The sequence below is a fragment of the Cataglyphis hispanica genome, chromosome 19 (assembly GCF_021464435.1).
Source record: "Cataglyphis hispanica isolate Lineage 1 chromosome 19, ULB_Chis1_1.0, whole genome shotgun sequence".
Lineage (NCBI taxonomy): Eukaryota > Metazoa > Arthropoda > Insecta > Hymenoptera > Formicidae > Cataglyphis > Cataglyphis hispanica.
The window spans coordinates 3,521,298-3,542,931 of record NC_065972.1 but is presented as its reverse complement, the minus strand read 5'-3'; the positions used below and the strand labels follow the sequence as shown (position 1 = coordinate 3,542,931).

The following is a 21,634-nucleotide window of genomic DNA, read 5'->3' as shown; positions in this document are numbered from 1 at the left end:
TTAATAACTTTGTATTTATATTTTTATATATAACTTGTTTTTATATTTACTATTATTATTAAATAATCAAATGAAAAAAAAATTCAGCCTTAAAAATTATGAAAATCATTAAGAAATGACTGGATATGATTCGCTTTTACTTTAATTATTGTTATTTTCATGTTTGTCGCTTCTTTCTTTCTTATATTTTATTAATTTTAAATAATAGAAAGAGACGATAAATCAAAAATAAAATTTTTATCTTGCCTCTACAAGGCACACTGCCACTTGTTGAGAAAGTAATCGGCAGAGTAATTTGGACGAAACGGCTCTTGATATACAATTTCAGCGCTATCGACAATCACGGCGTTTTAATAGCTCAAGGAGCTTTGGTTTTCTTCTTTGTTACGTCAAACTCTAAAGCACGCGGCGGGCGGATGACGCAAATCGAGAAGGAGCTTATAGCATATGCTTTTGTCTGCGAAGCATAGTGAACGGTTTGTTTTCGCGGAATACGTATGTAAAAAATTTCAACATAAAACAGATCTTCGTTTTATTTGCTTTTTCTTGGAGAAAATGATGAGGAAGTGGACTCAAAGTTGTTTTGCAAATAAGCGCGAGGAAGTGATAATTATAAATATTTTGAACATTTTTTTTTCCCAGAAGTAATTTCAATCTGAAAAATAAATTATTCAACATTAAACTGATTATTACTACATAAAAATTATAATGATTAATTTAGGAAATCGATTTAAAGTGATGCGCTTAAATGATTACATCATTATTTTTTAAATATTCTAATAAACATTAAATAAATATTATTTTAATAGCATTTAAAAAAAAATATTAATATTTAAATCACGAAGAAGCAAAGAGGAGAGAAGGGGATTTTAAAGAGGGATAGATTAGAATGACAAGCTTGATCCTCGTGGTGAACGTTTTATTCAATTATAGTAATAATAAACGTCATCATCGTAGTAATAATAATCACCATAATCATCATAATGATAAGAACAATAATAATAATGGCAGCGCGCGCTCGCACGTGCCATGCCGTGAGCTACGCGCTACGCTTTCACGTGTCACATTCGCCTTCTGGCACGTGATTCCATGTGGTCATGTTACGTGTGTATGTGAAGTGATTTATTTTATTTTCTCGTATTTATTATTTTTTTTTTTTTTTGCAACAACATTTTTCCTCGAGGCGTACAATAAAGTGACGAATTATTCAGTTAACGCAATTCGACGCGCTTGATTTCGCTTTGATCCATGCATCTTGTATATATCTCTCTGTCTGTGTACATGAGTGGATAGATGTTATCGTGTATATGTCAGAGATGCATAAGTTTGATTGCAAAAGAGATGATCTATGAAACGCGTATGAACGAGATCTTACGTATGTACATTAGTAAATTACGATTACAATTATACTGATTTTTTTTTTTTTTTACGTGTCGGTTTTAATGATGGGACGCGCTATTGCCGTGTCACGCAAATTCTTATGACTCTTATCACGACGAGTTGTAGATAACAATAAGAAAGAAATTATCATTACTTTTCTGGTTCAAACAAATTATTAAATTTTAATATTGAATAAATCAATAAGAAAAAATTATCTCCCGTGTGACATGATAACGTTATATTTCTTTTAATGCTTCTCTCTCTCTCTCTCTTTCTTTCGTCGAATTGCAATAAAAGTAAATAAGTGGTAGGAATTACGCGAGACTTTTTAATTGTCGCTCGGTTTTATATCCAATCATTGAATAATAATAACACATTATATGAGATATCTTGGATTTGATCTTTTATATGAAGAATAAGAAATTACGCAATTTAAAGCCATTAGAATCAGGGACTTAGTCGGGGAAACTTTAACATGTTATTTTATTAAAAAGTACAGGAGCGCATTAATGTAATTAAATAATTTATCGTGTAAATCTTGGAATATATTACATCGCGAAAATAGCTCCCACACACAATTTTAAATATATAGCTATATTTTACTTAAAGGAGATTTTTGAGGAAAATTCAGAAAAATTAGACCATCTACTTTCATGTGAGAAAACTATCGATTAAAAAATATTATAAGAGCTCACTCGGGGCGAAATTTCGAGCACAGCTTAATTAGTGCGTAAATATAGCTTTAAACATAGTTTCGCAGATCGAAAGTCTCATGCTTGCATGCGTGCGAAAATAAATAGAGTTAGCTAGAAGTCAGCGACGCTAATTAATTAATACTCTGTTTAATGCTGGTATATTGCGCAATTTAATCTCTCTTTTTTTACATCGCATTGTTTTAATTATCTACTGCTATCTTTTTCTTAAATCTTTCTTTAACTTTATAATTGAAGATTTAAAAAAAAAACGAAAAAGTCTTGAAAAAGAAAAGATATTTTTAATGATTTACTGTATTCTTATACATGTATGATAATTTTTAAGCGCTACCGAGTGTCTCGCGATTTTGTTTCTCTCGGAAGGCGGGAAATGGATCAGGGTCAAGGTGTATCAGGTGTGTCTCATAATTTCGGTTCTTTATCCTTCTCGCATAGCGCGTTCCCTTGAATAGTTCTCGATTTTTAAAAGCGATAAGGCATTATCGGATATGTCAGCTGAGATCTTTGAAAGATTTTTCTGGGATTGCGGTACATCGAAAGCTTTACAAAAATATCTCATCTTATTTAATCTGTCAAGTCCCCTCTTATAGTGCTTTTTCCCCGTCGCTTTTCGAAATCCTCGAGCCACCCCACGTCCTTTCTCGTCTTTCGAGTTTCCGATGCTTGGATCCTTTCGAATAATTCTCGTCTTAATTTAACAAGAGACAAATTATTATTCTTTTGTTCTCTCTCTCTCTCTCTCGATCGATCGAAAGGAAATGAGAAGCGCAAACTCGGCTTTCTTGTGAGCTCGTATCTCGCTTTTAGTTTCCTTTCTCAATATTTCTAGCTTATCTTCTCACCTGCGACATAGTGATTAAAGGGACTTGTTATACTCTTGTGTGCGTGTGCTACAAAAGAATAGCCAAGAAAAGATTTGAGTATGCTCTGGGAAATTCTTCTCGACTTATTGTTGCCTTCCTTCTTCTTTTCCGACGTGACGATACCAGTTGAAACCGCCATTATCATTGATCGGTATAATTAAGCGGAAACTTTTTGGCACATTTGCTGAAACCTTTGATTATTAATCTCTTACGACACACATGTGTGTGGGTGTGTGTGTTTCTCGATTTTTTTTTAGTGACGAAATTAAATATTTATTACAGCGTAAAAACAAAAAAATAATTCTTGTACGAATTACATTTATTCAAGTATAATGAAAAAAGTTTTAAATCTCTTGTCTCAAATTTAATTTAATTCAAGTTTAATGTTAATTTAATTTTGATTTTAATATTTAACTATATATTTAATAAAAACAATTAAAATTTTAATTATATTTTGTATGCAAACTCGCTCGTGAAAAAATGTATAGAATTTATATGTATATAATATATGTATTGCAGTCATGTGTGAAGAGATTAATCGTCTAGATACTGTAGTTGAGTATTTCCCTTTGCTTCGCTTGTGGCTCGATTTGGCATTCGTACAACAGCACAATTGCTCGCACGCATATATTCTACAGTTTTAACTTTTTATTTTTGTTTTAATGAAGGAAATCGCGGACGAGCGAGTTGTTTTCTGGGATGAGCAATTATCGTATTAAAATACATATTTCATTACTACCCATTTTTTTTCTCTTTCTCACTTATCCATATGAATATAAAATACTTAATAGTTTTGATATCTTCGTGGTTCAGTTATTCGAATTATTTCGCGATTTGCATCTATTCATCGGAATAATACATATTTGCGAGAATGAAACGCATCTTGTTGCTTAAATAAATTTTTCCGACTTGAAGAAAAGGAGAAAACTTTGATTTTTCGCATATTGTGATTATTAGTAATTCGTAATAGCAAAAGAAAAAAAAATATAATGGAATCTTTTTTCAGTAATTTAATCTTTTCCTTTTCTCTCTCACCTACAAGTAAGTCAAATTCGCACAAAAATTCGCAATAATAAAAGTATTTAAAGTAACGCTCTTAATTTTATGAAAATAAAATATAAAAGATATTTATGTTATTTTATTTAAAAGCAGTGCTTTTTCTAGAAGATGATAAATTTGTCGAGGAACTTTTTCCCGAGATTCTCGTCGCGCAAGGTCGTCCGCGATTTCTCCTTGCTTGAACTCGAAGTCGATCAGGCCTTTATTATGTTGTATGCACCTCTAATTTTTTATAGTTTCTCTTTGAAAATACCGCGCGTGTACGCTTTTATTATTTCTTAAATTTTCTTTTTATTTTTAAAATTATTTCCCCTTGGCGCGGCGCGAGACGCTTGAGACGCCTAATAGATAGGTACGATTTGCAATTGCACTACGGTAGTTTTCATACCATAATACTTATATGTACATGTATATAAATATGTGTGTACATAGTGTGTACGTGAGTAATATATTTCTTTTAAGCCTTAACAACGTCCGCAATGTAACAATCATTTCGATCTCGATCAAGATCGTCGTTAATTCCACTTGGATGACGATCATCGACGTATTTCGGCTATACTCGATAGTGAAAAAAATATTATTATTAACCCTTTCTCTCGGATCGCCATATATCCGTCGCGTATACAAGATGTATAAAAATGACTTATCTTTTCTATTCTTTAATTTTAATTAAATATTAATTCGATTTTTTAATTTCAGCGATTCAATTCTTCCGTGACGAATATTAAAAATCAAACTAGGAAGAATGATAATTTAGAAAGACATTTTAATAGGAAAATTAAAACCATCGTTGACAGATTAATTTAAAAAAATTAATATAATAGAATATTTTATTCTTCATTTGAGATTTTAATAAATTTTAATATGAAAAATTACGCCAAGATAATTCTATTAAATTGTATGCGTTTGTTCGCGAATATATTACGTGCCCGAGAGGAGGAGAAAAATTCTCTAACACACAACTGACAACGCAATAAACGAACAACGCGTAACGTCCTAACGACGAATCAACGCCTATCAACTACGTCAACGTTAATCTATACAGTAACATTTAATAGACTAGTAAGCGTTATTAGGCGCAATTTCGAGAGCCAGCCGAATGACACCTAATCACTCAAATTAACGAGAATCTTGATCAACTTAATCGTATCCAGGAAGCAGAAAGAAGCGAGTCCACAATTATCAGAAATAAATCCAAAGTCTAAATCGGAGTTTTATAAATCGAAAGCGCAAATTTTATATTCTATTCCATTTTTCGTATTTGATTCAATGTCATTCAATTTCCTTGGCTTATATATTTAACTATATTATTTAATGTATATAAAATCTCAAGTTTACTTCAATAAATCGCGCGGACGTAATTTCGGAACTTTTCGAAGCATTTCTTGAAGTGAAGGACTTGCATCCTTTAAGACTTGCATCCTTCTACCTTTTGAATACAAATGTCTGCCATAACTCTCATAATTATATATATATAATCAACGTCGCGATTAATTAATCTCTGCTCGAGTCGACACGAACTTGCGTCGTCAAAACTCGAATCTCTCGCGCGATTATAATATTCGTGTTAAAAGTGAATATTGTGTATATGTATGTGTGTGTGTATTTGTCTATGAGTGTATCTGTGAGGTAATCGTTCACGCAGCTACACTATGAGCATGTAGGTCCGCATTCTCTCTCGTTGCATTTTCTCACATATTTTCTGCTCTTTACGCGTTTCCCTTAAAATTTATTTCTCTCCTCTCCTTTCTTTCCAAATCAATCTCTTATTCGATTATACAATTTTATTAATATACGGCTTGCGATAGTTAGTTTGGCACATTGCGCGATACTTCCTATTTTTTATTCCTCGAAATAACCAGCGATGATGAAAAATAAAATATATATATATAATCTTCCTTCCTTTTTATCTCTTCGAGGTCTTGCGAAAAATAATCCCGCATGCATTCTCGGCATTTCGCTGCATCGCGACGATGACGCGCAATTGATTTGGTGAATTAAGTTCCGATATGAGATCGGGATCGGCGTTGCCGGGGATCCTCGGAGTTCCCCCTCGTGACATATACGACTTGTAATTTGCTTCTTCTATCGAACTGTCTGTTGTAAGAATATGTACAATAGCGGTATGTATGTATTTACACGTTGAGTTAACTCTCGTTCGCGCGCGATCTCCAGTCAATCGCGAGGGGCAGAAAAGGTCCGAGTGCCAGGAACTTTCCATGGACTTTCTTGTCCCGATTAGCACGATTCCACGGGTTTTCCAAAGCGGCCATCCAATGAGTCGAAATATCAGAATCTGGCAACGCCGGTCCAGACAGACCACCTTCCTCTTCTTATCTTCGCTCTTCTCTCCTTCGCGGAAATGTTGTTACTCGTGAAGTAAAGTAGGATTCCCACCACCAGGGCCAGGTTAATCAATTAGCAGCTAACCGACAGCTCGGCAATTGGATCCGAAGAGATCTCTCTCAAGGTTAAATCTCTTCCAGACTCTTTTGATTAGTTTTTCGACTCGAGTCTCGAGCTCCGAGACTAGATCGGCCGAGCTTTGGTCAAGCTGAGCTACGGTGGTTCCGGCTCGGAGGTGGGAGATTCCTGCTACGCTTCCAGGAATATGAGCGCCGTCGGCTTCGGCTCCAAGTTGCTCTTCTTCGCCTCCACCACCAGAAACTCGATCTCGTTGCGATCGCGGCGTGCAAATGATTCGGCGATCAGCCGCGCTACCTCCTGGTGATGAAGTCCTGCAGATAAAGCGCAATTAATTGTTGCACGGAATTAAATTTTGTATAAATTCCTCAATCTTATTAATTATTAATTGTTTAGCTTTATTAATTATTATCGTTGAGAAAAAACGAATTTATCATTTTAAAAGTTCTTTTGAGATAAATTCAAATTTCCAAGAAATGTCATTACTATTGTTATTTAAAAAAGAACATTCCTTGAAACTTTAATTTTAAACCAAGTAGAGTCCTAGAGATATCCTAGAGAAAAAAAAATATTACAAAAATAGCAGATTATAAAAAAATATAAAATTTTGCTCTCGTGCCAGCAATACCTTCAACTTTCTGACCGTCCACCTCAAGGATAAGCTGGCCGACTTCGAGGCCGCCAGCCTCGTAAGCTGCTCCATTGTCCTGCAACAAATTACCACAGATGATGCATTAGTCACATTTATGGCATAATATTGTTTTGTGCCGTCGTAAATGGCGCCGGCGATAAATTCCCCCGATACAGATTATTAATCGTGCGTTTCGGTGCAGCCGAACTTCATTAAAATCGAACGCACCTGGTATAACGAGCGTAATATATGAGATAATATTTTAACGTAATTGATTTTATTGAAAAGATTCGGAAGATGTTAATTAGTATCATTAATGTACTACGCATAATTATTTACATGGGGTGTTTTATGAGATACGCGTTCCATTAATCTCAAGGATGTATATAACATTTTTTGTAGAATGTTATTTTTAAATTTTCATTATTAAATATCACAAAATAATTAAGCTTTGAATTTATGAATTCCAAGATGAAAAGGTATTATTTATTTACATAGATAAAACGGGAAAAAATCCAGAACATTATTAGTTGTATATATCTAACTTAGTGTTATTTTAATTTTCTTCTATCAACTCGATAAAACCCCTAATTTTACTCGAACTTTTTTCTGATTCGATTTTTCTTGAATTTTCTTTTAATTCAACGATCTCTGATCTAATCATCTAATTTCTTTAATATAATATCTCTTGATTTTATTCTAACTTTGCTTTAATTTGATCTTGTCTGTGTTGTGTGTGTGTGTGTGCATGTAATTCAAGATCTTATTTTAATTATCCTCTAAACCAAAATCTGGTCTTGAATTTTTTTCTCCTTTTGATCCAACATTTTTTCCAGCTCCGATTTTTCTTCCAAATCGATATTTTTTTTTTGTTTTAAACTAATTATACAAAAATAATTTTTTGTGAATTATAATATTTAATATTAAGTATAAATTATAATAATAAATTAAATTATAATATTTTTTGATAATTTTTCGGAAGAAACTCACGTGTATGTTGATGATCCGGGGCAGTGGGTGCTTGGTGTTGGCGCCGCCTTCAATGGCGATGCCCAGAATCGATTTGGTCTTTTTCACGGTGATGCGCAGGTTGCCCTGATGATCGGGCACCACCAGGGCGCCGTCTTCTTCTCGTCGCTCGGACATCTCGCTGCGAGTCAGTCGTTGCACGCTGTGATGCCGCCGCGGTGGGCCCCCCGCTGTTCCGCTTCCGGCGGGCCCGCCGCCGGAACCACCCTCTTCAAGCAGCTGTGCCTCCTGCATGTCGAAGCTTCGCGAGAGCTTATGCGCGAGCTCCTGGAACGGACACAGTTTGTATTCGAACGGCGATAATCGAGACTCGTCATTTAGGCTCGCGGATTCGCGTCAGCAACCGGAAATTAATTTGTACATTTGCAGTTTGTCAAATTTCAAGGTACACGTGAGATCTCTCGAATTATAGTTGAATATTAAAACTGTCAAACTTGTGAACTTTTTGTCAAATTATAATTTCATAAATATGATAAATAAAATTACCAAATTAAAGCCAATTGTTTTTGAATTTTGAAAAATTATTAAATTTTTCAAATTCAACTTTTTTCCAATTTTTTTTTCAATTTCCTTTTTAATTCTTTTTGAATTTTGAAAAATTATTAAATTTTTCATATTATAATACTTTAATAAAGCAACTATTGTAATATTTTAAATTATATCTAAATTTTAAATTTTATAATTATTTAAATTATATGCAATAATAATTTTTTTATAACAATTAAGAATTATATATAATATTGTTTGTCTAATATAATTTAGATTCGAGATTTTATTGAAAAAGATAGAGAGATTTGGGTGTGTGTGATGGTTGAAAATAAATCGCACATGGCTGCTGCAGCGTATCCGAGAAATTATCTCAATGCACACATACGCGCGCGCACCATGATAGCACATAAGAGCTAAAAAGGCTTATGATAGCGTATTCGCGTGCACGCTGCGGTGGAAGAGCGTTCTGGTAACTTTCACGTAGGCTTCTCCTACGAAATATAAATATCCGTAGAGGCGCGCGAATAACGCCATAATTCTCAAACACTCGTAAATTTAAAGCACATTCCTCCGTGAAATGTTAATCCCGACGTATAAAATGCAAAAGTGCTCCGATCGGAAGCTGATAGAGAGAAGTGTATTTGAAACGGATGCATATTCGTGGTGCATTCCAATTCTATCCTCTCGATACTTTCTCATCTCGCATGCCTTATCTAGCGTGCTGTGGACATTAAATAAAAACAGTAGTGAAGAAATGGAAAGTGACATATCTTAATTATCGTCATAGTGAAAGTATATCTCTACATATTTATATTATAATTTTAATAGCGAGCTTTCAATAAAAAACAAAGAAGATATTTTTAAAAAACTAATAATATCTTTAGCCTTCTTACAATTTTTCAATTTCATTAGAAGAAATTTAATAATCGAGAGAAATGGAAAAATATATATAATATATATATATATATATATATATATATATAGTTTGATAAAAAAATGCTAGAAATTCTTTCGCAACGCATTTATACCCGCTTCTTCTTGCATTTGATTTGAACTCCATCGTTCCGCTTTTCCTTTGCGTGCAATATTACGTCATCCATGTGCATGTATGTGAAATTATATGTGCTGACGCGCAACATATAACGTACACATAGTGTACGGCTGTACATATCAATATGTATATAATATATGTACGAATATATAAATCACACAAATATATATATATATATATATATATATATATATATATATATGTGTGTGTGCGTGTATGTATATATTGAAAAATTAAGTCATGCTTGCTGATGGCAGGCTGGTAGCAGTTGGGTGTTGGTGGTGCTCGGAGAGATAGAGAGAGTGGTAGTTGTGGTGGTGTGGTGGCGGTGGTGTTGTCGTTATCACACAACTAAATTGTCGCCCATCCATGATGTCGGCACTGATTCTGACACGACCGGCTTACCGTCGTTCGAGTGAACAGCAGTAGAAACGACATATCGATAGCAGGGATATTTTTTTTTTTTTCAATCGCGACGCTTTACCAACGATACTGGCTATAACTAATAACCTGACTCAGTCAGTGTACGGCTAATTCTGCGATACTAATATCTCATGTTCGCTATAATTGTAGGAACAATTATACCGGGTCTTTTCTATTACATATCAGTTTTCAAAATTTCTTTACAGGCAGGAGAATTTAATTAAGTAAATCGATAAAAAAATGCACGTTTGAAAAAATGGAAAAAAATTTATATATTTTAAGCTATGCAATATTACATTGATATAAAAAATTATATTTTTAAATCATATTTCGTATTTAATTTTATTATATAATTTTATATTAAAAGATGCGATAGAAAAGACCTCTCATTTTTCTCGAACTTTTTTAACTATCACTCGACACTCGTGCAATTAAGTTGGAACGATAGTAAATTGATTAAAAAAATTATTAGACACTATGTAAGTAAAATCGCCATTTAAATGGGGAATCCCTCACTCTTCGATACTAATCTTTACTAAATTGTTCAATGAATTATATTGTACAAAGAAGATAAACTTCCCTATTGGATTAAACTTGACACACACACACACACACACACACACACACACACACACACACAATTAATGTGTGTGTTCTATGAAAAAGGTTGATTAGATTTTATAATTACTCTAATATCAAAGTTTAATTAGGCTAAACAATTAAAAGCTAAAATTGTACAGGGTATATTGCATTCCTACTGAAGCAAATATAGATTATATACATACTATTCTAACTAATAGTAATAATAATTACTAAGACTTTACGAAAAAAATAATTAATATTTAGCATCTCTTATCGGTTATCAAATTTGTCGAGTTTCACGGTCGAAAGATGCGAAGATCGAGTTAATTAGATCGACTTCTGTTTCCTCGAGAGAAATGTAAAGCGAAAATGGTGAAAGTGTACTCAAGTGCAGTGCGAATACGCACGCACGCACGCACGCACGCACGCGTGCATAAATATCAGGACAATGAGTGTCCTGCCACATGATGATTCGCACGATTTTTCGTCGGACTGAAAGTTTCCGTTCGACAAGAAAACTTATATTGCAAAAGTTTTTGTTTTTTTTTTTTATTATTTCACATATTAATCAGAAAAGTCTGTTAAGATGGATTAATCCCGCGAGTCGTAAAATTCCTCTAACCCGGATACATCCTAATTGACTTTGCTTTTCTTCTAATATAATATTTTCCATTAATTTAAGATGATATTCTTTCGCATGGTGGGTTGCAGAGATCGTTTATTTTTACACACAGGCCGTTGGAAAGGAATCTTTCCAGCATCTCTGTCGATTAATTATCGAAGAGCGTTAAAAAAAACAACAACTATCTTGCAAGATTTCCGTTTGGTTAAATCGCGAAATTTCTTCTCTGTTTTTCATGTGAGTAAAGTGATCGTGCATGCCAAGACATCTATGTGAATATATATAGCGCATATACATCCCCGTGCCCCCCGTATGTATAATATATGTGTGTGTATATATAGAAAGTCTCATGCAATCAAAATTCGGACTCTGCGATGAGGAGAAAAGATTGAAAAGATAACTATTTACTTAGCAAAGATTTCACGATAACAGAGGATTATTCCGCATCGCAATTTTCTCGTCGTTTATAGCAATAAAGCATTTATGAAAAGGGAAGAGAAATTACGAAGAGAAACAGGACGTAAAATTTGTTTAAATTTAAAAGACAGAATTATGTATTATTCTTACTATTTGCTACGAAAATAATTCCTTTCATCCAATCTCTTATTAATTTCTACGTATTTGTTGAGTTTAATTAAAGCTTTCTCAAAATTTGTACGAGTGGAAAATTAGCTTCAGATTTATCTGAATCTATGATTGAAATTCGACATGAGGCAGGTGAGACGCTCTGTATATACGTATAATTATAAAATAGTGATCGTGCTTAAGGACAAATCGTAAAAAGTAGCATGTGCAAGACATCTAAGATAAAAAACACGTATAACACCTAACGCTATGTCGACTAATCTTGCTAGCTCTAGGAGCACAAGGACACTTGATCGTGTATGTATGTATGTGTGTGTGTGTGTGTGTGTGTGTGTGTGTGTGTGTGTATGTGTATAAGAGAGAAAGAAGAAAAAAGAGAAATTTAATTAGGAAAGAGAATTCATGCCTAAGTGAGCAAATGTTTCCAATAGAGCTCGAATCGAACATTAATTTTTCGCGTCGCGCTGCGTTTATCCGCATAATTTATCCTTTCAACCTTCTTTTTAGGCTTTTATATTACGATTATCCGTAAAAGAAATTGAATAAATCTTTCTAAAAGATATAATTTTCTAATCATCTTTCATTTATCGTATGATCGAAATAATTGAATTATCAATAAATCTTTTTCTCTTATCCATTTTCATCCATCGTGTTTTTAATCCATTCAATTTTTTACATCACTCGCGACTTATTTTTTTTTTTCCTGTACCATTTTGCAACTCGGATATTTCGAATGCGACAGATATGCAACCACGATCTCGCCGGAAGTTTACGATGTCTCGTTGTTTCCGTATAATGCGTGCTTTATTGCGAGACTTTATTTCGCTGCGCGCTGCAGTCCCATTTTCTTTCTTTCGTCTTGTCAATTATACTTCATTATAATTTACAATTTGATTGTGTACAACGTTCGTGATTGTATGAAAATGAAAATTTGAAACTTTACAAAGCACGAATCGTCGTTTGATAATCTTGTAACAAAATTTATCCTCTTTAAACAAAAAAATAAATAGCAATAAAAATAAAATTGTAAAAGATAAATTTTTTGACATTTTAGAGATTGTAAATGATGAAAGTGAAAATAAAATATATATATCTTTTATTCAAATATAATGAAATAGAAAAAGTATTCAGAAATAATTTACAATAATAATTTCTCTTTCTATTACGACATTGAATGCGTTAAGCAATTGCGCGATGGATTCGATTACGATTTCTCTTTGCATTGTAATTTTTCGCCGCGATGTTATCGACATTTCCGGCGAGATCCGGATGAAACGAGCTCTTTATGTTTCCTCACTCCGACATGAAAATCGCTACTCGTTGCACTGATTATACCCTGTTCTTTTTGATCGAGGCATGTTCGTTTGTCGAATTGATGTCGTATTCATGTTTTCATTCTTTCAAGGGCGTCTGCAAAGAATGCATTGCATATTTCTAAAAAAAAATAAAATAAATTTTAAAATAAAATTAAAATTTATAAAATTAAATTAAAATATGAAATAAAAGTGATATAAAAATAAAAATTTAGGATTAAAAAGATTAAAACAAATAAAGTTTTATAATAATTTAGAATAACGATCTAATTATCAAATAGTTTCAGATTCAAGCAAAAAATTAATCGACTAATTTTTTGACAATTGTTGAATATTAAATAAATAAAATTTAAAAATAATTAAGATTAGAATAGTACAGCATATGATATACTTAACAAATAAGAAATTAAGATCTCTTTTCCAAACTTAATTTTCGATCTTTTTTTTTTTCCCTTTTCACCCTTCATCTCTCATTCTTCCGCGAGACAGTGCAAAGTGTCGAATAGCGGAGAGCATAAGATAAAAAAGAAACGATCAGAGAAGAAGAAAAAAGAAACGAATAGATAAAAATCGTGCGTGTCAGAGAGAAAAAGAAAAAGAAAAAAAAAACAGAGAGAGAGAGAGAGAGAGAGAGAGAGAGAGAGAGAAAGAGATTGTGTTCTCTGGATAGGAAAACTTACGAGGGGCCTGGCGCCCCAGTACCAGGATTTGACGCGTTGCGTTAGCCCACCGAGCAAGTGGGACCTCCAACCACCGAAACCCCCACCACCTCCTCCACTCTCCGAGCCCCTCTCCTCCCTGTTCCCGAGCTCGTCATCCTCCTCCAAATCGCGATCCCGCTCGCCGCCGGCTCCCCGTCTCCCGTTACCGATCATCTCGGCGTCGCTACCCTCGTAACACCCGTCGCTTTCCTTCGCGCGTGACACAACCGGAAGGAAATGTTTCATGTTAGGCACCCCGCGTATCCACCCCCTTGTTGCTACTTAATTTACATGCGCACGCGAACATCGCGGACGGTGCGGGTGCGAACGACGAATATCGAGATAAATGAGGATGAATGTTTAAGGGGTAAGGGCGTGTAAAAGGTTTTATGAATTAGGCCTATCAACCCCTTTGTAGAAAATATTTCTGTGCCATAAAACTGCCATTTTATATACAAATTTCGAAATTGTCGTTTCGATTAATTAATTAAGAATGTGAAATATATTTTGCCCTCCCTCTTTATTTTTTAAAAAAATCTTGAAATTATATTTTAATTGAAATAGGTGAAATTTTCAAATCTTTATAAAGGACATTCTTGCCTGCCTACTACTTTAATTTTTCTTATTTGAATTATCTTTAATTTTATCTAATTGTTGAGCTAATTTCCTAAGATCAATCTTCTCAAGATTTTCATCTTTATCGGGCAGCCACAATAATCACTCACACAACGATGTTGCATTTTTTTCAGTTCTGTCATATTTTTCATTCTCTCGTTATTTTTTTACATGATATATTTGGAGCGATATATCTGCTTTTAAATTTTTTCCCGAAGATTTATTGCGCGGTAAAACAAGCTTGTAACACTCGGTTTACTCTCGAAAGAATTATAATCATGCGAGAAAAACGATACTTAGAAAGCGCTCTATAGTAACTGGACGGTCTCTTTGTTTCGGCCTCGCTCTTGCGAGCGATTATGGGACTTACACGATCGACACGCTCGCGTTTATGATCGTTTTGCGCGGGGACGCGTAACGGCCTGCAGGTGGGTCTGATTGTTGCTATCTTAACTGGAGCACGTCCCCCCAACTACCCGAGATCGTACGAAACCAGTTATATGATACAAAGATCGTTTCATAGTGTCTTATTGTTAGTTACACCAGTAATTTCCGCGAGCGATTACTACATCTGACGATCGTTACAGAAGAGATCGAGACAGAGAGAAGACGAGGAATTTTTTTGCACGTAATTATTAACGTGCTGACCTCTCCAAAAAAAATGGAGAGGTATTTGCATATTACTTTATTCCTCTTTCTTTTGATCATTTTTGCTAAAAATTTCCAGCATCACAGTTTTTGTTTATTAAAAATTTTTCTCCGTATTATGTCAAATTTTTTCATGTATATAATGCCAAAAGAAAAAAAAAATGTTTTAAATATTTAAAAATATTTGTAATTTTTAATATTTTTCTTTTAATGTAAAATTTTTAATATTAATTTTATAATTTTAATGTTGCTTTCCGCGACGGAAAGACAGATCTTGTCAAATTTTTTTTAAGGAATCTGCGATCGTGAAGGGAAAAATTGTTTCTTAGATACTCGTTTGATTTTTATCAAGATTAAAATTTTCGAAACATCAATTTTATATATCCAGAAAAGCAGCAAGAGAACACAAAAATAGATAATATTTTGAAAATTAGTATCGCAATCATAAAAGTTTTACGGACTCGAGACCTCAGTCGAGATGTTGTTCTAAATTCAAATCGCGTATTCGTGGTCACCTAGTAACCTCGACGGCAACAGCGGGAAATAATAATCATTGTCGGTTATTAATGGGTCCACCGTCGCCGCCGTCGGAGAAAGTTTCGGGACGACGTTCCGTTATATACGCGTATCACGTGGAATAAAAAACGCGGGGCGCGTCGCGAGGGCCTCGAGCTGGAAGACCGATATTATACGATTTTACGAATGTAGGTCAATCGTCGCGTCGTTCAAAGAGGATTCTCTGCGGTTAAGCAGTCGGCGAAGAAATTTCGTTTCTGGAAAAATTACTCGAACAATCGATCGTTTCTGTTCCTCTCGTATCCGCAGGAAGCATGGCAAATAATTTCCTCTGTAATAATGGCGACATTTATCGAAGAAATGGCCGTTATTCAAAATTTATTTGCAAAAAGCATTATTTTTAATTTTAAATTAAATTTATTATTTATAGCTTATTTATTCAGAAGCATTGCTCTTTGTTGCAAAAAGAATTATAAGATTATTCTCAATTTTTATTAGCACCCTAATTAATAATTATTAAAAAAGCCGCTATGTATTTTTTAAGATATCAATAAACTAGCTTGCTAATGAATTGAGATGTAATAAATTATTTTTTATTTTGATTATTAGATTTTTTATTTTCTCATCGACAGAGCTCTCTCTACAACTTTGAAAGTCTTTTGTAATAATGATAAAAGAAACACGCACGTAAAAAGCTACAGAATTTTTTTAATCTATATTTTTTGCTTTTAATGCAATTATCTTGGGAGTAAAAATGATTGCGGAGGCAGCGCTAAAAATATACGCAGCCGATAAGCGAGCATCGTATTGATAATTCCATTTGAGCAGAGATGAGAATTGCGTCGTGCACATCGACCACACCTAACTCGTCAATCCCCGTAGATTGTTATGGCGAACGAGCATGGATCATGTCGATCTCCATGCGTGGGTGTCACTCACGAACTGGTTTGAAGACTGACGTAATACGTGGAAGTTCGACGAACCTCTCTCTAGCGCATTCGTCTACATTTTAATTTTTACATTAATACGCTGCATCAAATCCCATTCAGATAGAAATTATATGATATACGTACAGTTAATTTTTTTTTAAATTTATTTTAAATTATTTAAATTTTAATTATTTTTAAATCTTAATTTAAAAAAAAAAAATATTATCTTTTTGTAATACATTATAATTCCTACATTATTTCAAGCTTATATTACTAAAAAATAATTCATGCTGAAATTTTTTTAAGATTAAAACATGGAAAAAAGAAAGAAGAGGAGAAAGAGATAATTTTATTTATTATTTATAATTACCGCTGGTTATCTCGGCACATCCGGTATGAAAAAAAAACATTGTGTCACGCGATTCACTTCGTTATATCATCAGCTGCGTGCACGTCAATGCATCTCTTATCACCACATTTCCCTCTCTCTCGCGCTCACGATGGATTTCGATTCTTCGAGTTGCATAATCGCGCTTAATTAATTAATTGCAATGAGCCGCTGCGGATCACTCCGACATGCCCCTGTTATCAGGCATTCGATAGCGCAGCCCTGAAGAAAGGATACCACCTTTCAAGAGAACTGTGTATGTAACCTGCATTCGCGATACGGTTCCGCCAATCTGGCAACGTTGTTTCGAAGCCGGTTGTTAGGGATGTAACTGTGATTTTTGGGCCTCAAAGCGATATCCGACATTGATATAAAATTTATTTTTTAGAATTATCTATCTTTTCATTTCTCGCATTCGTGCAAAAGAAAAAAAGAATATCGCAACGCGTAGAAAATAAAAAAGCTTTAATAATCGGGGCGAGAGGGAGGGGGACATCCTTCTATTTTTGGGCCCGGAAGTATTGTCTTCCGTTGCTCGCCGCCTACGTTCCTGGCCCTCTCTCACCTGTTGTTACCTGTCCTTCCCCCCTCTCTCACATCTTCGATTCGATCCTCCTTTTCTTGCTCGCCCCGTCGTGCTTTCTCTTTCTTCTTCGTTCCTTTTATTTGTTGTTCTCGTTATATTTCTCTCTCTCTCTCTCTCTCTCTCTCTCTCTTTCCTCTCTGGCTCCCTCCACGCGCTCTCTCGCTCTCTCTCTCTCTCTTGTTCTCTCTCTCCGGAGCTGACTCACTCTCTCGATCAGGTAAACGTAAACCTGCGTTGGCCACTACTTCATGTCCGATTCCTGAATCAGTCGTGCAGCCACCAGCGAATCGAACGTTTCTCTCGATCAATCGCGATTGTTTCGATCACGATTTTGTCCTCTTGTTTCGCGAGCGCGATTTAGAAACCTGTGGTCCTCGTGGATCGCGATTGTATCTCAATTGTCTGGAGCGATTCGTCAGCAGGTATTTATCAGGATTTGAGTTTTGGAAAAATGTTTCAACCCGTTAGAAAATACATTACCTGAATGTTCATACCGTAAACACTTTTATAATCAAACACTTTCTAACAAATCCTAAGACATTTCAGAACTCTTTCATTTTCTAACTTTCCCTCTGTAATGTATTTAAACGCTTACTGTGTTATATGATTAATTCCATTTGATATCCTTTTTTTTTTTTTATCACGACTAGTATTTCTATGGGTGTGTATCTTTTACTATTTTCCACGTTTTTTTTACAAATACTTTTCATGTAAAACGAGAGAATTCCGATAGAAATATGTGAAATATTTTTCACGCACAGGAAAATGCTCTTTATGAATTAAATAATTAATATTCCATGGCGACGTTACATTTGCGATGATGTAAATCACCTTTGTTTCCGCCTTTGTTTACGCGCTCTTCGAAAATGCAAACGAATTGTCCAGCATTGTCGTCGCACGGTGATTTTTTTTTCGGAGCGAAAAAAAGGTTGCTCGCTTGCGTAAAATGCGTCGCGTTTAAATAATGCAGATTTCGAAAGTGGGATGATAATGGCGATAATTCACCAATACGGGACAAATCCAGTTTTGTCGACATATCGGTTGATTTATCATTTAGTGTTCGGTGAATGTGTCCCGTCGACTGAAACAAGATAACTGGCGCATCTAGATAACTTCTGCTAAAGGAAATAACATGAATTTACCGGTTTTATCTTCAACAAAAAAATGCTAGGCGAGACAAAAGTCGGAATTTTCTTGGAAACATTTTGTAAAATGTTTTACTTCTTCGGAGAAATAAATTATTCGATTATCTTTCAATATTTCAATATTTTATTAATTATTCAATTGTAACACACAGTTATTATTTCGATAAATTTTATTAAATCAGATATTTTGAATAATATTTAAAATTATTGAGAATTTAAAAAAAAAAAAGGGATTTTAAAAGTTTTTTTGACATTATTGTCATAAACATATTCAGGCAATTGAACTTGCCACATATATTTACCATGTTGAATTATTATCTAAAATGTTGCACAATATCTAGGGAGCTCTGGTTCGCATTTCGTATAATTACGCCGTTTTGATTAGGAAACCGCGTCGCGCTTGATGAAACCTAACTGCGGCGAGATCGTTAAGCAAAGCGAAGGCGGACCGATAATAATCCCGTGTACATACATACGCAGGTGCGTACACGCAGCGAACGGTAGTCGATAATAGAGTAATCGCCCCGTAAAACCTGTTAGATTTTACATCCGTTTTTACGAGAAATATTCTAATTGCGTGAAATATAAATTTAATTGCTTGAAATATAAATCCGTGAAGCGTGAAATCGTTTAAAAATAATTATTACACGATATAATAATTGCACGATTAATGTGCGGATGAAAACTTTTGCACGCTCTCTCTCTATTTAAGGTATTGGAAGTCTTAGAATCTAATAATAGATTTTATTTGTCGAGAAGAGAAAAATGAATCGATTATTAATAATTGATAATAGTAATCATTTATTCGAGATTGAATTATAAAATATGTGGATTAAAAGTTATCTGTTATAAAAATTTCAGTAGAGATCGAATTATTCTTTTTCCTTTAAAGCTCATACATTTTTTAATTTCTATAGACACGCTCATAAAATCTTCAATTTCAGATATTTATATGTAGTATATTATGTGCAAAATTTTATCGTTTAAGATTGTAATAGATTTATGGGAAAGATTATAGAAGATTGATAAAGAGAAAACATGCTTTCCCTTATAATTCCATTTTTTTAAATATTTTATATTAGAAGTTAGAATTATATTAAATATATAAACATATTTTACTGATATAGAGGATGTTTCAGGTCAGAATAGAGAAGGACTTCAGGACCAAATAGGAAATTGAATTTGGTACAAGAAAAAGTTCCAAACATAGGTCGGGAAAACGCTTTTTTTAAAAGTTATACCTAATAAACGCCAAAAAGTCATGTTTATTTGATGATTTTTAAAAATAATCCTTTATTTATTTGAAAAAAGTAATGAAATAAATCTGATAGGTAATTAAATAACAAACTAAATTACATTATTTTCATTTATGTAATTCTGATACGGCGTTCAAAGGAAAAGATAAGCTCAACTTTCACAGTTTCTGTTTCTTTCGTTGTTTTGAGCTTATTTTCTTTTGAACGCCTTATCAGAATTACATAAATGAAAATAATGTAATTTAGTTTGTTATTTAATTACCTATCAGACTTATTTCATTATTTTTTTCAAATAAATAAAGAATTATTTTTAAAAATCATCAAATAAACATTTGACGTTTTTGACGTTTTTGACATTTGACGTTTTGACGTTTATTAGTTATAACTTTTTAACGAAGCGTTTCCGGATCTATATTTACAGGAACATTTTTATTCCAAATTTAATTCCTTATAAGATCCTGAAGTTTCTCTAACCTGAAATATCCTATATATACAGGGCGTCCCAGTAAATATGAGCAATCTCTCGTGGATATGTAAAGTTCACAAATTGTAAAAGATACACATATTTTCTAAAATTTGCGGAGTCTAACTGCATATGCATATATATATTATTATAATCTAAAATTGACAAATTTACAAATCACAAAATTTACAGGGTTTTAAAATTTTCATAGATTTTGAAATCCATAAATTTAAAATTATTCTAAATTTTACATTTCTATTAATAATAAAAATGTCCTCTTCTGCTTTCATTTTATTTGCTTGTTAATTCAATTCTAGTAATTTTAGACTTTTTCTTGTTTTCTTAAAACTCGTTAATGACGTTAATCATTGCTACGAATGTTTACTCTCTTCTCAGAGGAAACTCACTTTAACACTTATTAGTTCGACTTTAACCAACTTAAATTATCCCTTCTAATTGATTTACTAAATATAACTGTAGATTTTATGAATCTGTCACTACTTTCTTCCACAAGAATAATGTTTCCTTTTCAATTCCCCAGCTCAATTCTAACAAACCCTAATTGATTTGCTAATGACGTTAATCAAAACGAACGTCACTGCTTTCGTCGGAGGGAAGGAATAACGGAAATGTTAAAATTCCAAACAACTTGGAATTCATTTACAAAAAATCCTCTACATGCCGAAGCCATTAATTCATTCTCACTTCCACTCCTCATCTTAAGTCTAACAAATTCAGATCCTCTCTCGCCTAATCGACACTAACCGCGCTCATCGACGCTATAAACGCGCGTTCTTGTTTTCTTCCCAGGAGGAGGAAGCCATGGAGTCGTGGCTGAGCGACGTTCAACGCGTGCGGATTCCGCGGCCTAAGTTCGGTAGCGGCAATTCCGTCAGGCGGTCCAACTCGTCGGTCCAGCACTCGGTGCGCTCGGAGATGCACTCGCATCGGCAAAGTCAGGACGTGGCCAAGGCCACTGAGGAGCTGCGCCAGGCGCTCCAGGACAAGCTCTGATCCCGAGCCCGCTCCGGGGTTCTTTCGACGAGAAAGAAAGAAAGAGCGAGAGAGAAAGATGAAAAAAAAGAGTGAGTGAGAGAGAGAGAGAAAGAGAGAAAGCGCAGAGTACTTCGTGTATACCTTTTTCGCCACCTTTGTACTTGTCTGCCACGAAGAGAATCCTCTCGATGACGAATATAATCTCCGAACTTTGTGCCGAACTTTCT

The 21,634-nt window shown here is 34.1% G+C and overlaps 1 protein-coding gene across 6 annotated transcripts in view; it reads right to left on the bottom strand.

The window, feature by feature from the left end:
- Nucleotides 1-902: 902 nt before the first annotated feature.
- Nucleotides 903-21,634, bottom strand: part of LOC126856620 (whirlin) — a 70,548-nt gene continuing 49,816 nt past the window's right edge. For 4 of the 6 annotated variants that reach the window (XM_050605293.1, XM_050605294.1, XM_050605298.1 and 1 more), the window contains 4 exons: nt 13,845-14,075; nt 8,061-8,366; nt 7,068-7,146; nt 903-6,753 (listed from right to left, as the gene is read on the bottom strand). In XM_050605293.1, the coding sequence (XP_050461250.1) occupies nt 6,611-6,753; nt 7,068-7,146; nt 8,061-8,366; nt 13,845-14,075 (759 nt within the window). In that variant the 3' untranslated portion in view covers nt 903-6,610. The remainder of the gene's footprint in view (nt 6,754-7,067; nt 7,147-8,060; nt 8,367-13,844; nt 14,076-21,634) is intronic. The other 2 variants (XM_050605296.1, XM_050605297.1) reach the window with 1 other exon arrangement.